The sequence below is a fragment of the Labrus mixtus genome, chromosome 20 (assembly GCF_963584025.1).
Source record: "Labrus mixtus chromosome 20, fLabMix1.1, whole genome shotgun sequence".
Taxonomy (NCBI): domain Eukaryota; kingdom Metazoa; phylum Chordata; class Actinopteri; order Labriformes; family Labridae; genus Labrus; species Labrus mixtus.
Genome location: NC_083631.1, coordinates 17393765 through 17411654, shown reverse-complemented (window position 1 = coordinate 17411654; position 17890 = coordinate 17393765). Strand labels below are relative to the sequence as shown.

The window sequence follows — 17890 nt, the reverse complement described above, 5'->3', positions numbered from 1 at the left end:
CATTCCTCTTTTCAGTCACTAGGGAGAGTCTCTGAACTAGAAAAAAAAAAAAAAAGAAGCTGCTGCCGTCCCACTCAAAGGGTCCCACAGACAGCAGACAGGCAGGCAGGACCAGAGAGTCTGCACCGCTCCGCCATCCGCACACCCGGCCTGCGGGACGCGTCGCCTTCTCCGTCCGTGATGGAGAAAGACGCCTCTGAACCGGACCCATCCCGCCAGCGGAACGGGGTCGTGGGCGTGTTGTACGGAGAGTTCACGGACACGCTCAACGACCGGGTCCGGTACTCGGTGAGCTTGACGGAGAGCGCCTTGACGGTCCAGAGGATCACCTCGTCCCCCGGCCGGACTAAGATGGTTTTTAACTTGACGGACTGTGTCGGCTGCCGGGCGTACAGAGGGCCGGACGGCGCGGACGTCGGCGCCTACTTCACGGCGTGTTTCTACCCGTTCAAGAGACGCTGGATGAGCGCCGGAGTGGCCCGGCAGAGGGTGGAGCAGGGCTTTCGGGTGGCGCTGGTCCAGGACCCGCTCGCGAACCTCCAGGAGGCTGAGAGGTGGGCGCGTGCTATCAGAGACGCCTCCGTGCTGCAGGCGCCGCGGAGAGAAGGTGAGCATCATGTACCACTTGTTATGATTACCTCAATTACTTAAATAGCACCTTTCATTTAATGTTTGCACTGCCTGTTATTTAATGTCTGTTTTTTTTTAATAATTTTGCACTATCTGCTTTTTAAACCTTGCTGTACATACATAAACAACACAACTTCAGAAGGTCAACACTTTTTTCTTTTTATTCTTTATATTCAGGCCTAATTACAGATTGTTTTCCTCAACTGTTTATAGGTTCTTGTTTTAAATTGCACATATATTTTTTATCCCTGCACGGGTTATGTACATTTCTTGTACAAGTCTATTTTTAATTGCACAGTTTAAGCTTGATTCATCTAGGGGTATTCTTTAAATCTCTTTTCGGGTTAATATAGCCTGTATGTATGGGAGGGGGGGCGTCGGTTTTGTGGTTTAACTTGTAACAAATGTTTCATGTCACGTACGTCTTTGTAACCTGCTACTGGATGCTTTGAATTTCCCTCGGGATCAATAAAGTATCTATCTATCTATCTACCCACAGACCTTTATGAGAAAGCAGTTCGAAATGAAATATGTAGGCCTACTTTCGATAGGTTCCCATAAGTAAACAAGCTCGGTCACTGTGTATTCTGGTTGTCAAAACAGCTGATTTCACTGAATGACAAAAGTATTGTAAAAGTGAGAACATTGGAAGTATAACAACTTATGTATGTAGGCCTACTCTGATCTCACCAATGTAACGACACATCCATTAAGCAAAAAACAGGTTTTACAGAGAGGGTGTACACATTCCTCCTGCTATCTATAACCTGCTCTACCTGTACTGAAAGGTAATCCACCTGCCAGCAGTAATTACAGCCTCCTTATTCATTCAACAGCCCACATGAAAGGAATGATTCTGGATCTTGGATCCTAACACACACACACACAAACTCACCAAACTGATCACTTAAGTAATTAGATTTTCTACTGATCCTCTGTCAGCGCAGAGTGTGCAGCATGCTGCTCAGGCTTCATTATTCCTGCTCGCTTAAATTCCCTTTGAGAATGTTATTGTTTATGAGTATGGGGGGGGGATCACACCAAAACAAGGAGTTTTTTCATCCAGCCGCTTCACCTAATTAGGTCTCGCTCTGTTGAAAAAGTAGACTGTCCTCAGGTTCCTTTGTTTTCAAGTCTCATTAGCCTCTCTGTGCTGCACCCTGGTACACAACCAGAGAGTCATTAACATGAATACAATATGAGGAGTGTTTATGCAGCTGATTACTCCTCTGTCAGTCATTTGGGAGGAAGTGGTGATAATGAGACAAGGCTGGGGTTTTTTTTTTGGGTCTCAACATGAGAATTTGTGTTCAGCTATGTCAAGTTGGGGAGAGATTTTATAATACAAATTTCCTGCCCCAACAGAGATCCAGTTACCTAGATTTGTGAAATGTCCTATAACCCCAGTACCACTCCAATACTACTGTGATTGAATATTCGAGCAAAGACTCAGATTGTCTTCATGTTGTTGGCTTGTACTGTAACATTACGCTCTATGCAAGCACTGCACGATTGGTATTTGTTATGGCCTCATTAGTGCTCGACCGATAAATCCGTCGTCCGATATGAGCATATCCCGTGACTTTCAGTATCGGCTAATTCTATCTCTGATATTCATCAGTCGAATAGCATTTCATGTGCTTATCATTGTATAACACTAACATTTTTTTTTTCTGACCGTCGCATGCAGAGTGTGCTATAGAGATTACAACAAGCATTATCACTCTGCAGATTCAAGCGTACATGCACAGTTACTCTCCTGTTGAGTGACCATGTTTTCTTCATAATGTCTTTTCCACAAGTGTATGATAACTGCATTTGAGTGATCAACACAATAAATGCTAAAAAAAAAAAGCTGTTTTATTTTCGTTTGCCTTAGCCCCGCCTCCCCAGGAACTTTTACTTTTGGAATTACTGCATTACACCACGCTATCACTGCACTATTTTTGTTTATTATGACGACATGATAATTTTGCGTGGGTCTTGTTACGTTATTTGATTGGATGGCATATTCAGAGAAAACTAATACTGCAGCTGAGGCTTTATTGGAGGTTTATGTCGATACTGTTTATGGTTCCTGAACGACAAAAAAAAAAAAAAAAAATCCCATTCCTTTATGTAGAAATATTCAACATGTATGAGATAAAGCAGGCATGCATGCACTCCTGGGCAACCAGAAGAGCAGGTCTGAGAGGAGGGAAACGGATATTTGACTTGACAGTGATTAATTTGGAATGTTGGTTGTTAAAGATGAAGGTGCGTGTCAGCAGAGCACGCTAAGAAACGAGGTTGTCTTCTCATTTGCAGCGTGAGGGTGAACACTGAGACAAGAGGTGAATACAGAAAGAGGAGAGGTTTCTGTGGGATGAAGAACATCCATAGAATCAGCAGGAGTTTGGGTTTCAGGCCTGGCAGATGGTAACCTGAGAGCTAACCCCCCCCCCTCTCCACACACACACACACACACACACACACACACACACACACACACACACACACACACATCACTGTCCTCTTCCTGGACTCATCAAAGAGCTCCAGCTTGGGAGGTTTTCAGATTATACATGCTAATGAACTAGCTAGCCATCCAACAGATTTCTTTTTTTTTTTTTTTTTTTTAGCCTCCACACTCCTTTTGAACACAGCGTCTCAGCCACGATGTGATCATTTCATTAATTTATAAGCTCGTTTTAGCATTCCACATCCAGGCCAGCCAATAATACAGTATTTAACGGAATATATTATGGGATTTAAATGAGTAATGTTGTGGTAATAGATGCAAACTGAATTGCTGCTTCATAGAGGGTGTTTGAAAGTCAGCATGAGTCGCTAATCCCTTATAGAGTATTTACCCCCAAAGTTAATTGCATGGCATCTCATCTGGCATTGCAGATGGAAAGGTTGGATTAAAAGTGCAATTGCATTGGAAGACTGGTATTTTTGTCAAAGTGCTATATCACTGCAACGCACTGTATCTGCAAATCTGCTGAGTTTACAATGAGGTAAATTACTGTAATTCAAGTTGGGGTGTTGAAGTCCATCTAGGGTTTTTTATTTCCACAGCAGGTTTCATTGGAATGAATGAGCCGTAAATAATGAAGTGCATACACTATGATACAGTCGTGCACACGCTAATGGTCTGCTAGATTCTGCTTAGATCCACAGAATGATTGCATGCAGAGGAGTGAGCTGATGGTTACTCACTCTGACTTTTTTCTACCAGTGGCTGCCCCCTCTGCTGCTGGTTGTATCCTTCAACACATGTCGACCAATGAATTTGACATTTTTTTTTTTTTAATCCTGTTTTAAATCTGAATATGGGGGGCGGGGTTAAATTGAAGATTACGGTCACGTCAATCAATGAATCATAACAAATGAAATATCAATCAACTGTGGCTAATGGCTGTTTAGATCCTTTTTAACTCTTTATGGTCACAAAACAAAGGAAGCATAGTGAGGAGAAAACAGGAAACGACAAATAAAAATAGTACAAAAATCATCTGACTGATTTAGAACAATACCATACCATACATAGAATTAGGAAATATGACCAGAGTAAGATAATACCCAACAACACCAAATCTTAATTAATAATAATACGAAGAAGAAGAACTTAAAGTAAAAACAAAGAAAGAAAAAAACACTGAAAACCGAACACTAACAAACACTGCTTCTCGAGTAGTTTAAGGTGCATGTGTTGGTGTGTGTGAGTGTGTGATTGAGTGTTAGCTCGTGGGTATGCAAATGTCACAGAGAAAATAAAAATAAGATAATGAAGCATGTCAGGATTTTATTGAATCAATAATCTTGGGGCGTTATAATAGGGTAAAAAAAAAGAAGAAATAGTAGAGCGAGTAAAGCCCTGTCTAACATTTAATTCTTATTTGTAATGATGTGAATTTCATAGTTAAATAAAGAAAGAAATTAGAAAAAAAAGACAAAAACTGAGCTGATTCCTACAAAGGATGTGTGATAACTTTTCTAAAGCTTTTTTAAGTGGGTTTCTGGGGGTGTTTTGGATGGTTAGGTTGTTTTGATTTGACCAAGTTGTTGTTTGAGTGTGACTAAGTTCACCCTTAAATTTAGCAAAATCCCTGCAAGCGATCCCGTGCAGATGTGATCAGAATGCTCGCAGCGACTGTGTGCCACTGGATGCATCGGGGTGGCATGGTTTCGGGGGAAGAGATGGGAAAATGCTGCTGTCTGTGCGGGGTCAGGTTTGTGTCTGTCAGTGTGTGATCTCTCCTCCCCAGGGCTTTCTGTTAGCTTCCTTAGTGTGGGAGAGCTACAATGAGTCACCAGACGACCTTTCAGCCCGACCAGCGTCCTGGTCCCTGAGGAGTCTTTGTCTACTGCTCTGTGACACGCGCCTGTGATGGCCTGTCAACAGCCATCTCCTCCTCTCTGGTGATGCAACAGTAGTGATTTTATTTTTTTACTTTACTTTGCCTCCTTTTCCTCCTCTTCAGAAACAATCTCCACTCTGAAGTTTGGAATGCAGCTTTTCTGCAGACACGACAGTCCAGTCTGGAGAAGACAGCTTTTTGGGAAATTTGCTTTGAAGAGTTTTTTTGGAAGACAGAAAAGTCAGGGACCTGTACACAGCGTCCATGCCTGTTAATTCTCACTCTTACCTGAGAGCCATGTGTTCACAGTGGGTATACGGATAGGAGTAAAATCCTAAATGCCTCTCGTTTGTTGTTTTCACACATGCAAAAAAAAAAATTCTACCAGTCCTCTAGTAAAATTTCCTGCATGGAATATTCAAGACAATTGGACATGAGCGAGTGGGCAGGGGTGATGACATTTAAATGCTGTGACCTGCATGTGCAGACCTTCGTGGACGTAATGAAGCTGCTTCATCCTCTTTTCTGCTTGCCAGTATGTATTTCCCCGCTCATTTCTTCATACTGTGAATACAGCCAAATAACAAGTTGCATTGATTTAAAAGCAAAAACTCCACCACTCATTCCTGATTTTAGGGACAGCCTAGACATTTTCAGGAACGCTTGAGTGAAAAAGGCTGAACTGCCGAAAACACGGGAACAGGTAATGCAGATCACGCCAGCTGAAGTATATAATTATCTTATCAGGACTTATCAGGTCTTGAATAAAATTCACTAGATGGCTGCCACAGGTAACATCTTGTTTGAAGTTACTCTGTTGGTTTTAAGGTAAAGAGTTCCCCGTCTTTTGTCCTTCCTGAGGATTTAGACAGTAGCTAGTATTCCAAAAAGCAACTTGGCTTTGTTGAAGCTCTAAAATACATTTTGACTCTCATCCGAAAGGCTCTTTCTTATCTAACTGGTGGGTGGAGAAAGAAATACAAGCCTATAGAAACGAGCCTTTTGCTGCATTTTCAGCGTTTCTCTGAAACTCCAGCAGACCAAACAAGTCCAACAGGCTGCAAGCTGAGCTGCTGCTAACATCATGCCTGTTTCTTACCTGTTTTTTGGTTCACTCACTGACAGAAGTGAGAGAGGTGTGTCAAACAACCCATGTTGAGTCATTGTTGAACTTCCATTTTTCCTCTCAATCTGACCCCCCCTGTTGAGACACTGGAGGTACATCACATTTTTATACATTTAAACAGTCGGTGGTGATACACTTGCGGTACAAGAAGATGGTACCTCTTATGTCGAATTAGTGCTTTTTAGCAGCACTGACACTTTGTCATATCCAGCCTCCCTCCTGTCGCCTGTGTGTGTATCTACATGTAACTGTGAAAAACACACACTGCAGTAAGAAGTGAGCTCAACGGTGTGACAGGCAGGATCTGCTTACAGTTATCTGAATTCACATCACAGATGGATCTCACACCCAGATGCACACACACACACACACACACACACACACACACACACACACACACACACACACACACACACACACACACACACACACACACAGCATTGATATGTTCACACACACAGCTCAGGAGGAATGTCTTGAGAAAAAGTCAGTTCCAGCGGATTGAGGGAAAAGGAAAAAGCCAGTTCCAGCTGTCATTGGGCGAGAGACGGGGTGCACACTGGACTAGTCGCCAGTCCAACACAGTAAAGCAGCATGGGTTTAAAGCTGTAGAATCAAAATCACACTGAAGGTTGATTTCTCTTCACTTCAGTATCAATTATTCTTAATCTCTGAAAAAAAGAAGAAATGTGGTCAGGGATTTTAAAATCCTGGAGTGATGCAGGCTACCAAAGGTTGATTTAAAATTAAAATGTTGCCCTTTTGAAGGATGTCTGTTGGTTAATGAATGGTATTCTTTTCACAGTGGAAAGCTGGTTTCCACTATATTCTGGAAGTGTGACGCGAGAGACGCTTTTGTGTCTGGAATCCAGGTTGTGCTCTGATACGAGTAAAAACAATGGAGACCTCTGTGCGGGTGAATGGAGGCAGAGTTTGTCATGTGCCCGTGTGTGTTTTCACACTCACCTCGCTCTTCCGGATGGGTTCGCACCTCTTTCTCTGAGATATTTTCATGCCTGTGTGGCGTCCTGTCATCACAGGCCAAACGAGGTAGACGTTTGGCAGTAACAAGAGTGACGCATCACACGTCACAGTGCTGGGAATTGAGACTCCGAACTAACGAGAAATAGAGAACTCTTTACGCTTCTGGTAGCTTTCTAACCCTGATAGCATAAGTCAGCACCTTTCTGATTCCTCTGATGGGGTCTCTGGTGAGTCTGTGTCTGCTTTAAAGGTCAAGGACATCTGCTGAAAATCCTCCTCTATAGGAAACTTCTCTTCAACTCCTATTCACTTGAAATACCTAAAAACCTTGTTGTGGCATCCAGAATTACATGAATCCAGCCGTTCTCCTCTGACGCCATGTGGGAAGCTCAAACGCTGTTGTAACGATGGTCTGTTGTGCTCCTGTTAGTGCAATAAACATAGGGAGCTAACATATTTTGATAACATGTTAGCTCCAATTAGACAACCACAAACGTTAGCACTCAACCATTTCCACGTCTCAGGCAGACATCATGGAGTTCCGAGCTGTTCCCGGATTAAACCAAGAGGATTAATTGAACTTGAATGCTAATGAGTCAGTTTAAGAGGTTAAGGATTGGATTTTGTTACCTTTGGACAGAAGCATGCTGTTTCTGTTTCCAGGCTTTGTGCTCAGCTAACCAGCTGCTTTCTATATCGACAGATTCAAAAAGATATATCCCCAAAATGTCAACCTACTCCCTTAACAGATGCACAGATCACCTAAGATCTATTTCGATCTTTGATTCTATTATTTTTCTTCACATTGGTCAACTGTCATCTTCTTTCTTTGTAGTTTTTCATCTTTGTAAAGCACCCTTTAGAAATATCTGAATATCTGGTATTCAATCCATTTCTCTGTCTTCCTTTTGGCCATATAAGCAAGAGGAGGATTTCGTCATGGGGATTAATGCAATTTCAGAAAATTTCTATAAATAATCGGCGTGATCCTGACTAAGGAGCATGTAAGCCCTCCTTCTAAGAAGAAAGCAACACGTCACATTAACATTAAGCAGCGTCGATCCCAATGCTGTCACAGTCTATGTCTTCGCTGTTTCATGCTCTTCCCCCCCCCGAGGGACGAGCCTGTCCTTATACATTCTTTGAAATATTTGTTCATGCATAAGAAGACCTCATCTGGTCCTCCTGCTTCACATCCACATGTCTCTCTCTTTATCTCAGGTGTGGTGTACGCAGAGGTTTGCCGGCCCTGCAGAGTTATGATCCTGGTGAACCCTCACAGTGGTCGTGGACAGGCTCTCCAGCTCTTCACGGGCCACGTACAGGGCATGCTCACGGAGGCCTCTGTTCCTTACACACTTGTCATGACAGGTCAGTAGTATGTAAACACATCCACACTTTTATCATTCATGTGATTACCTGGAATTCCTCTTTGGATCACCCTTACTGTACATTGAATAGGGTTGAAGGGATTAAACCTGCAACACCAATATGGATTAGCAATGCCAGCAGGTATAGCCATCCTGCAAACTTTATCTCTAACGCATGCTGTGCTTTAACGCGGTATTAAAACACTTCCTGGGTGATCTGATCAGGAGTGGACATCCTTATGTGTGCTTCTTTAGTGACTGTGTGTGATCGTATTTCACTTCCACCAACTATATTTAAAAAAAACATTCATTAGCCTGTGAAGATTCCCAAATGTAAAACAAAAACTGTGATGCAGACCGCAAAGAGAGAGAGAGAGAGAGAGAGAGGGAGAGGGACAGAGCGCTTATGTGTACAAGAGAGAGAGCAGATGTGTGAACGTGATTTAAGAAAAACTCTAAAGAAGGTCCTCTACCGTTGTGTCGTTTAGAAGTGATTGTTTGAACTTCACTGCTTTTGCCTGGGTCCAGACGTTAATTACTTTTTCATTGGCTGTTCAAGACAGTACTGTTACGTCTCTGGAACGCCTTGCCGTCAATTTAAATGTCACAAAGGCCAAATTGTGGAGCAAAGTCATTTTGCCACAGAGCCGGGTCGCAATCGGAGGTAGGTGACAGAGGCTGTCAACGGCTAAATGGCGCGACTGTAAACGTGGAAGCCAGCAGGGTGGAAAGGTGCCTGTGTCCAAAAGTGTGCATATGTGAAACATACACCGGGACACTAAAGTTAGACCATTATGTGGGTCAATGTAATAGTACAAAGGTGGAGTGACAGTGTAGCTTTTACAGCACTTCGCTGGAATCTTGATTTAAAAAATGAATATATTACATCCCATATTGAATAATAAGATGCAAGATGAACTGATAAGCTTATGAACTAATATGGGATCATCTCATATTTCATTTGTCAATAAGACAAACAAGTGTTCAATTATAAATATTATACATGTGGCTTAAATGATCAGATTTTAGTGTGTCCTAGTCTAAGTGCTCACTTGTCATTCTCACCTGTCTTTAAGGCTGCCCAGTTGTGATCAAATCACTCAGGGTTGTCATGTTATTGCCAGGTGTAAATGGGGCCACATACACGTTACCACTAAAATCCAACTTTGATTTTCTCTGCAGTTATTATGCATCCCAGGCCACACGTTTAGCATGCAGGCCAGTGCACTCGCTGATCCAGATTAAATGTCACTCTCTGAAACTACTAAACATTCTGTGTGAGTTGCTGGTGACCTTTTTATGACCTTAAAAAGTGTTGTGTGCTGGCAGTTGTCATAAGAGGCTCTGAACTCCGAGTGACTTTCTTCTGAATGCTAACAAGCTGCTTTGAAACAGCGAAAAGGAAACATGCAGAGTGCATCTCTTTGCCTCGGAGCTTTAACTCTCACCTGCCATCCATCCCAATCTCAACCCTGACTGGAGGTTCAATTTGACAGGTAGCATTAGCACATCAGCCGTCTCTCTGCATGGCACCAGCTCGGCGGTGCATCAGCTGAATCTTAACAACAGCCCAAAGTGAGAGCCGGAGAATGACAGCAAAAACAGAGGAGAAGAAAGGGATTAAGTGGTTGTGTGAGGAAGAATGCATATGTGCATGCATCTTTTTTTTTTTTTTTTTTGCAGGAGGGTGAGCAGCTGGATGGGGATGAAAAAAGACAGAGAATAACTGACGACTCACGGCCAAAGAGAAAGCCATCAGAAAGTAGATTGTGGGGGCTATGGGTCGCTGAGGGCCTTCAGTCGTCAGGTACTGTAGGGACAATGAGCGATAAACTGGCAGAATTCATTTACCCATGCACACAGCTCATTGATGATGTATCACACACGCACAGCCTTTGCCTGAGGAAGGACAGGCACCAGTCGATACTCCCCTTGTGTCAGCGTGTACCTTTTACATACTGTATGAAGCATCCAGTGTACCAAGCTTTATCTTTACCCTGGTTAACCTCGGGAGAAGGCAGTGTGGTGTATTGCGAGAGCAGGAAAAGTGTCAAAACAAGAAGAATCTGCACTAGATTTCTGCCTTAAAAGAGCGTAATTACAGAACAAAATCTGTGCGGTTCAAAGAAGAATCAACAAATTGACAACTGGTGAATAAAAAAAAAAAAAAAAACTTGACTCTTAGTCAATTTGCAGATTTTAGACTGATGTGTGCATTTGTGTTTGGCAGTGATCCCTGGAATAGGGTAGTGGCAGGGAAGTGAAGCATCAGGCCAAGTAACCCGTCATGTTAAGAGTGCTGAGTCAGCTGTGCAGCGCCGTTTCTCTCCCCACTCCGCCTCTGTCTGTCAACACAGCGCTGCATCATCGCCTCAAGCCTCCCAAGCACACGAGCGGAAAAAAAAAGACAAACAGCAGCACAACGCAGGGAGCACCGCTGGGAGAGAGCGAGGGGAAAGACACTAGAAAGTTGTTGGGGACAGGTAGAGGTTGAGCAAAGTGAAAGGGAGGGAGACGTTTTTATTTAGATTCTATCCTCGATCGATACTTGCGCTGAAGCGAGAAATATTTCCTCCTTGATGGCAGTGCATGAATACTCGATAACTTCTTTACCGTCTGCCTTCCTCTCTCACGCTCTCTCTCTCTCTCTCTCTCTAATGCTGTCTCTTCTACACACAAACAAATACACACCACTACACAGGGGAGTCTGGACTGGCAGCACTGTGGACCTTAATGCTTGCAGTATTGGCCCACAGAGACCCCATGCGGAGGGACCCACTCAAGGACGCTGCCAATAAAGACAGGCCGATGATGTATGAGTCCTCCACCAGTGCATTAACCAATAACAAGCACAAACATGCACACGCTTAACACTCACATGCACCCATTGAATGCACACACTCACACATAAGCGTATACATATTTGTCAGTCACAGATGTTTGCATGGTGGCTAAGCTGCGCTGGAGCTGTTGAGTAGCCACTGGATGCTAATGGAAGAGTGGGGGGGGGGGGGGGGGGTGAATCCCGTTTCTGCCCTAATCCTCTGATCCTATCCCAGAGGCTGACGACAAATCTGTCCGTGGCCTTTGTTATTGTTTTGCCAGTTTGTTACTCATTTTTTGTCTCATTTCTTTTTCACATGTTTTTGTCCATCAGAGCACCAGAACCATGCACGGGAGGTGGTGAAGAAGGCGGACCTGTCGCAATGGGACGCCCTGGTTATCATGTCTGGAGACGGGCTGCTGTTTGAGGTACCTGGGCTACAAAGGACTAGTTTTAGTTTCACATTCATTTGAATAAAGTTTTTTTTTTTAAATGCCAAGATAAAAAAAAAACAGATATAGAGGAGAGTAAAAGACATTTCAAATGATGATGGGTATGTGCTTTTCACTTACTGCATTATAACAGGAGACTTATAATAAGGAGTGGATGTAGTCAACATTAATTCATCTTTTAGTTGTGAACTGATACTTTGAGTTCAGTATTTTGCTGTTGCCGTGTTTGTGTTTTTTGGAACCAGAAGACAGTTGAGCTGCAGAGGAGTGAGGAGTTTGTAAATGTTAAGTTATAAAATATAACCTGGAACTGATTTATTTAGTTACTGAAATTCACCCAGCGAAATTTCAGGCACAGACTTCTTGAACGATGTTAAAGCACAATTAACAGACAGGACACTTGTCAGACACTTGGAAGGATCCAACTGTCCCATGAACCGGCCACGCCCCTTGGAATATATCATTCATTGAAGTTTCACAGAAAAGTTCATGGATTTTTGGAAATGTTTAGGAATTTTCCCAAATCTTTTAGGAATGTCTTTTTCCTGGGAGTTTCCTAGTATTCATTGGGTAATTCAAACACATTATGTACACAACAAACCGTAAGATGCGACAAAGGACGAGTAGTTTTGACATATTTGTATGGGACATTTAGCATTTACCTTCTAAAAGGAAACGTTTTTCCTCTTGGTGCACTCTTTAAATGAAAACGCTTCCTTTAACCACCTCATGAAAACAAAGAAGTGATCTTGTTGCAGGTTGCTGGAAAACACTGAAACATAGTAGACATCTTTCCAGTGTTCTCTGCTGTGATCAGATTTTAATGTGTCATGGAAAATTGATGTGGCTATGACATGACGTTATTAAAGACAAACAGCTAATGTAGAGGAGTATTGTATTTTTAGTTTGCCTTATGTCATTTCAATTGTTGGTAAGATTATCATTTTAAATCTTCCAATCAAACATTGATGAAAATGATGTAAACCCTCTTACCCATGTTTCTATTTTTATCACATTTCAGCATAGGCCTGTAAAAATTTAATTTGTACGCAGGCATAACAAAAAGCCCAGTGCCTGCATGTAATTCTAGCTCCTAATTCTCCTGATGTAAAGATACATTGCTTTTCTATTCTTTAAATTCATAATGAACACTATTTCAAAAATATGAATAAGGCCATTGACTGGAATCTTTTTTTTTTTTTTGCTCAGGGACAAATAATTTTTTGAATGAACTCTGCAAATCTGTAGCCATGGGTTGTTTCATGTTCACTGGCACACCATACCTGATACTGTAGATATCAAAAAGGCCCTTTTATTTCTCTAGGCCACACACTGTTTCTCTGTAGGACCATGGCCTGATTCCGTTTTTGTGTTTGTTCTTGTTCATTCAGGTGATAAATGGCCTGATGGAGCGGGAGGACTGGCAAGAGGCCATCCAGACCCCTTTGGGGATTCTACCAGGTGGCTCAGGCAATGCCCTGGCAGCCTCTGTCCACCACTATTCACAGTGAGTCACTCCATTAATGAGCCATTTAAATGCATGGACCATCAGTACAAAGAAAGGGAAAAGAAGTACCTAAAAATGAACGATTTATCTCCTCTGTGTGTAATTATGGCAAAGGCTGACTGGGCACATCAGTCCTCGGGAGAGAGCAGAGACAGCGGAGCAGACTGTAAATGCTCCGCTGTGCAGCAGAGGTCATTTCAGGTTTCCTGATAACTCTCAAAGGAGTGATGTAATGGGTTTAGAAAACTTGCACATTATGAGTGATTATAGTCCACAGTGCAGCTGCAGAACCAGCAGACTAAGCTCGTGGGCAAGGTGTTATCTCCATCTGCTGGAAAGCTGAAGGTACAACATCAGAGACATTCATTAAAAAATTATAAATTGAAAATAGTTCCTCACATTTTTTTTTAAAGGATAAGCCAGAATTTAAAATGTGCACGTATTGATCCAAGTTCTCCCTCCAGCCACAGTTCTTGTTTTCCCAGATTCATCGTAACACTTTTTAAAAAACTTTTCCAGCCTAGAATAGTCATAACATTACAGGTCTTTTATTTAGGAAGAATTTTTAATCATACCTATAATTATTTCACATCCCTGCAGCAATCATTAAATGCATTTCTCTGAGAAGAAAAACCCTGAAATACTTCTTTCTTTCTTTCATATAATGATCCTATTATCATAATCCTCGTCAACTCTTGTACACCTGTCTGTATAAGTATCTGTTTACCTGCATGCACTTTGTTTGTGCCATCACTTTGCATGAGCAGAGTCTATAGAGAAAGGTCGTTCACAGCCGGCAACAACAACATTGCACAGCATGGAAATGTGACAGTATGAGATTATCACAAGTTTATTATTGGACTGCTGATGACCTGGTACAGACAAGGATTTGAGAATTTTGGTGACTTTTCATTTTTTTTACCAGCTTCACCATCAGGTCAGCAGTACATTCATCATGTGAGCATCAGTTATGGGAATGTAAGCCAAAGACATGAGCATCAAGCATCACAGACTAGACGGTTGTTTTATAATGTTTAGTTATAATTCATACTTTCTGAAATCTCCTTAATAAATATTTAAATAGATGTTTTTGTTTGATGTTTCATGATGTAGTTGCCTGTAACGTTATGATGTGTGTAACCGTCTTTCAGGTCGCCTCCAGCGTGGAATGAGGAGCTTCTCCTGAGCTGTGGTTTTATGCTGTGCAAAGGTTTGGTTGGCTCTATGGATCTGGTGTCGGTCCACTTGGCCTCTCGGCAGCGCCTCTTCTCCTTCCTCTCCCTGGCGTGGGGCTTCGTTGCCGATGTCGACATCGAGAGTGAGAAGTACCGCCACGTGGGAGCAATCCGCTTCCTGATGGGCACCCTGGTGCGCCTGGCCTCCCTCAGAACTTATCAGGGAAGATTAGCGTATCTGCCTGTTAAGGAGGCACCAAAACCTCCGAAAGGGAGCATCAAGGTGAACCACCCTCCCTCCTCAACTCCTCAGCAGCCGTTGCTCTGCACCTCCCTTCCTTGTCGACTCTTCCCTAACCCCTCACCAAACCACAACGCTCTTCATAAACACATTAGCACAAACTCCAACCATAACACCATCACCAACTCCTCCAACAATGCTATCACAACAAAGAGACCCGAGACTCAGATTGATGGAAAGACCAGGGAACCTGTGGACTCTCTTCTTCCTGGCCTGGACCAGCCGGTCCCAGAGAGCTGGACAGTGGTCAAGGAGGAGGACTTTGTCTTGGTGCTGGCTATTTACCAGTCCCACCTGGCTGAGGACCTGTGGACAGCTCCTGGTGCGATGGCCGACGACGGGGTGATTCATCTGTTCTACGTGACAGCGGGGATCTCCCGTCCTGCCCTCCTGCGCCTTTTCCTCGCCATGGAGAAGGGCGCCCACTTGGCATGCGGCTGCCCCCACCTGGTGTATGAGAGGGTGAAGGCCCTGCGGCTGGAGCCTATCTCTCCGCAAGGCATGATCGCTGTGGACGGGGAGATGGTGGAGTATGGGCCTGTTCAGGCGCAAATCCACCCGGGCTTGGCACGACTCATATGTGGATAAACTTGGATTATCATAATCTTTTTTTCTGGCTGCAGAGCTTTCTAGTTTGGCCTTTTATACTCAGCGTCAGTTTCTGTGAATATGCTGTATTTTCAGAAGTGCCAAAGACATGTAATCAGCGTCTGGAAATTCCTCTATTTTTCTACTGAAATAATTTGTCCTATTTCTATGCTCCTGCTTTCTCACTCTCAGTCTTTCCTTCAGGGTCAAAAATATGGATGGTTGTCCTTGCTGCTGGCTGGTACCAGCTTAGAGAAATGGGGAGGGATTGTGTGTCTGTCTGTCTGTCTGTCTGTCTGTCTGTCTGTCTGTGTGTGTGTGTGTGTGTGTGTGCTGAAGATCTAGGGATCCCTATGCATGTCTGTGTGCACTCAAGTGTGTGTACGTGTGAGATTGTGCATGAGGAGCTTTGGCACACGGCGGTGCGGTGCAGTGGCTGAGGAGTGCATTGTGCACTCTGCTGTCTGACCTCATAAGCATGTCGCACGTGAAGAGAAGCACATTTTCCCGTCCTGAGAGGCTCCTGAGGTAGCCCCGCCCCCCTTGTCTCCCACTGTACTACACTAGGACCGACAATCTCCCTCCTGGGCAACCGCTCGTACAGCATCACCTCCCCCTCGGCCTGCTGTAGAGAAGCTGTCCTACTGAGGAGGTATTAATCCTCTGGGGATTTGATGTGGAAAAATCTTTAATCTTTGAATAGCTTATATAAGTAAAAAAAAAAAAAAAATCGAACAATAGCAGATCTAGTCAGAGATTTTAGTCACCATATTTTTCTTTCCCTGACTGAAAACTTCCTCCAGCAGCTCAGAGTGGGGATGAACAGGGAGAAACCTGCTCAGCTGGACTTCATTTCCTGCCCTGTCTGTTCTCTTACCCTACTTCATCATCAAACTGTAGCAACTGCCTCCACTCACACATAAATATACACTTTCTTTTCCCCATCCCCCCTCCTCCTCTGCCAGTTTCTCACTTGCCCTCTCACACACACACACACACACACATACATTCCCTCGCATCTCTGCGGCACTTAGCGAGGGGGAGGGGCATATGTGCATATGATCCCCTCTCCTCTTGCCATCTTAAGATTGTATTCTCTCTCTCTCTCTCTCTATCTCTCTCTTCCTTGGTTTGACAAGCCATCAGCACCTAATGTGTCCTTAATGTTAAGCTTTACGTCTGCAACAGCGTGTGAACTAGAGATGAAGAGGCTTTTTAAAAAATAATCATATGAAACCTTTAAGTGCATTTCAGCGCTTAACACCTATAAGATTGGCCGAGAACATGGTTTCACACCGGGTCAGTCAGCAGAGCATATTGATCGGCATGCGATCAATGAGAGCTGGAAGGAGTCAAGTACTCTGCTCCCATGTGTGACCTTTTATATTTTGCAGCTGGTTGCTGATGCTGTTAGGAATAAGGGAAGTGCAAACGTTTGCGCTATTATCCCATACTAAACACAAATAAACACAAGTTAATTTCCAGTCAAGATAAATGCACCGGAACTGTTTCAGTATTCCCACAGTTAGTCAAAATCATTACCAGTTAGAGAGTGAGTTTTCCTCTGAGATAATAATAAAAAAAAAAACATATTTTAAAATGATAAGAAAAGAAAAACCAGACTGTCTACATACTACGTGTGTGAATGTGGAAGCAAACTAATTTCCCCTCTCATGCTGAAAGTGAAAGCTACAATGTTTACAGACTAATAATCTAAAAAGATAATTATAGTGATTAGCTTGTTAATGTTCTTAATGCGTCCATCAGTGTCACCCTGAGTGAAACACTGTCAACGCAATGAGCTGATATCGCACATTGTGATCCTGCTGATGTTTCTAGGGCTTGTACAAGATGAAAGAGTTTGGCTTCCAGACCTTGGAAGAAGATATTAATATTAAAAATATATCTATTTACATAATTAAAGTAGAATAAAGGTCTCTTTAGGGACTGTATGCAAATTTCTGACCGCGCAGTTGGATCAAATCATATATTTCACTTTGTGAGAAAAAAAACTGTAGCTTTGAACTTCACAAAGTTCAACATCGCCAGGTTACATAATGTTATTTTGATTTTAAACTTGGGGCAGTTTGATCATTTTAAAGCATTTTTTCCACGAGAGTTGCAACAACACTTCCACAAAAGTAGAATATAACTATTTGGGACTACATGAGACCCATAGTTGAGCGTTCATGATACAGATCTGCAGCAGAGGCTGTGTTCATGAGACGCATGGAAAGAGTTTTCAATCCAGCTGAGGACTGTAAGCGCCAGATGCCTCACCTAAGTGAGGACAGATGTTAATTATCAGCTTCAGAAGAGGTGGAGCAGAAATAAATCTGCATGTAGGTTCACCTACAGCTGCCAAGGCAGATGCTAGCTATCATTAGCATCCAGGCAGGTAGAGACAGGCTGAGTAACGTAGAATCCACACACTGACTCCATAGCTTTAGAGATTTCATGTCTTATTCCAAATGATGTCTTGTCAACAAATACCTTTGATGTAATGCTCAAGGCAAAGCTCAAACCCTGCTCTATGTCTTACTAGGTTCCAGGTTTTTGTAGGTATAGCCTAAACGATTGAGAGTAC

The 17890-nt window shown here is 43.0% G+C and overlaps 1 protein-coding gene across 1 annotated transcript; it reads left to right on the top strand.

The window, feature by feature from the left end:
• Positions 1-4: 4 nt before the first annotated feature.
• Positions 5-16311, top strand: LOC132954241 (sphingosine kinase 1-like). Its single transcript, XM_061026757.1, has 5 exons — positions 5-607; positions 8308-8457; positions 11614-11708; positions 13124-13239; positions 14391-16311. The coding sequence occupies exons 1-5, from the start codon at positions 181-183 to the stop codon at positions 15301-15303; spliced, it is 1701 nt and encodes a 566-aa protein (XP_060882740.1). The 5' UTR covers positions 5-180; the 3' UTR covers positions 15304-16311.
• The last annotated feature ends 1579 nt before the right edge of the window (positions 16312-17890 follow it).

Coding starts and splice junctions, on each gene's coding strand:
- LOC132954241 (XM_061026757.1), top strand. CDS start 181: ATGGAGAAAGACGCCTCTGAACCGGACCCATCCCGCCAGCGGAACGGG. Junction 608..8,307: donor GCAGGCGCCGCGGAGAGAAG/GTGAGCATCATG, acceptor TCTTTATCTCAG/GTGTGGTGTACGCAGAGGTT. Junction 13,240..14,390: donor TCTGTCCACCACTATTCACA/GTGAGTCACTCC, acceptor ACCGTCTTTCAG/GTCGCCTCCAGCGTGGAATG.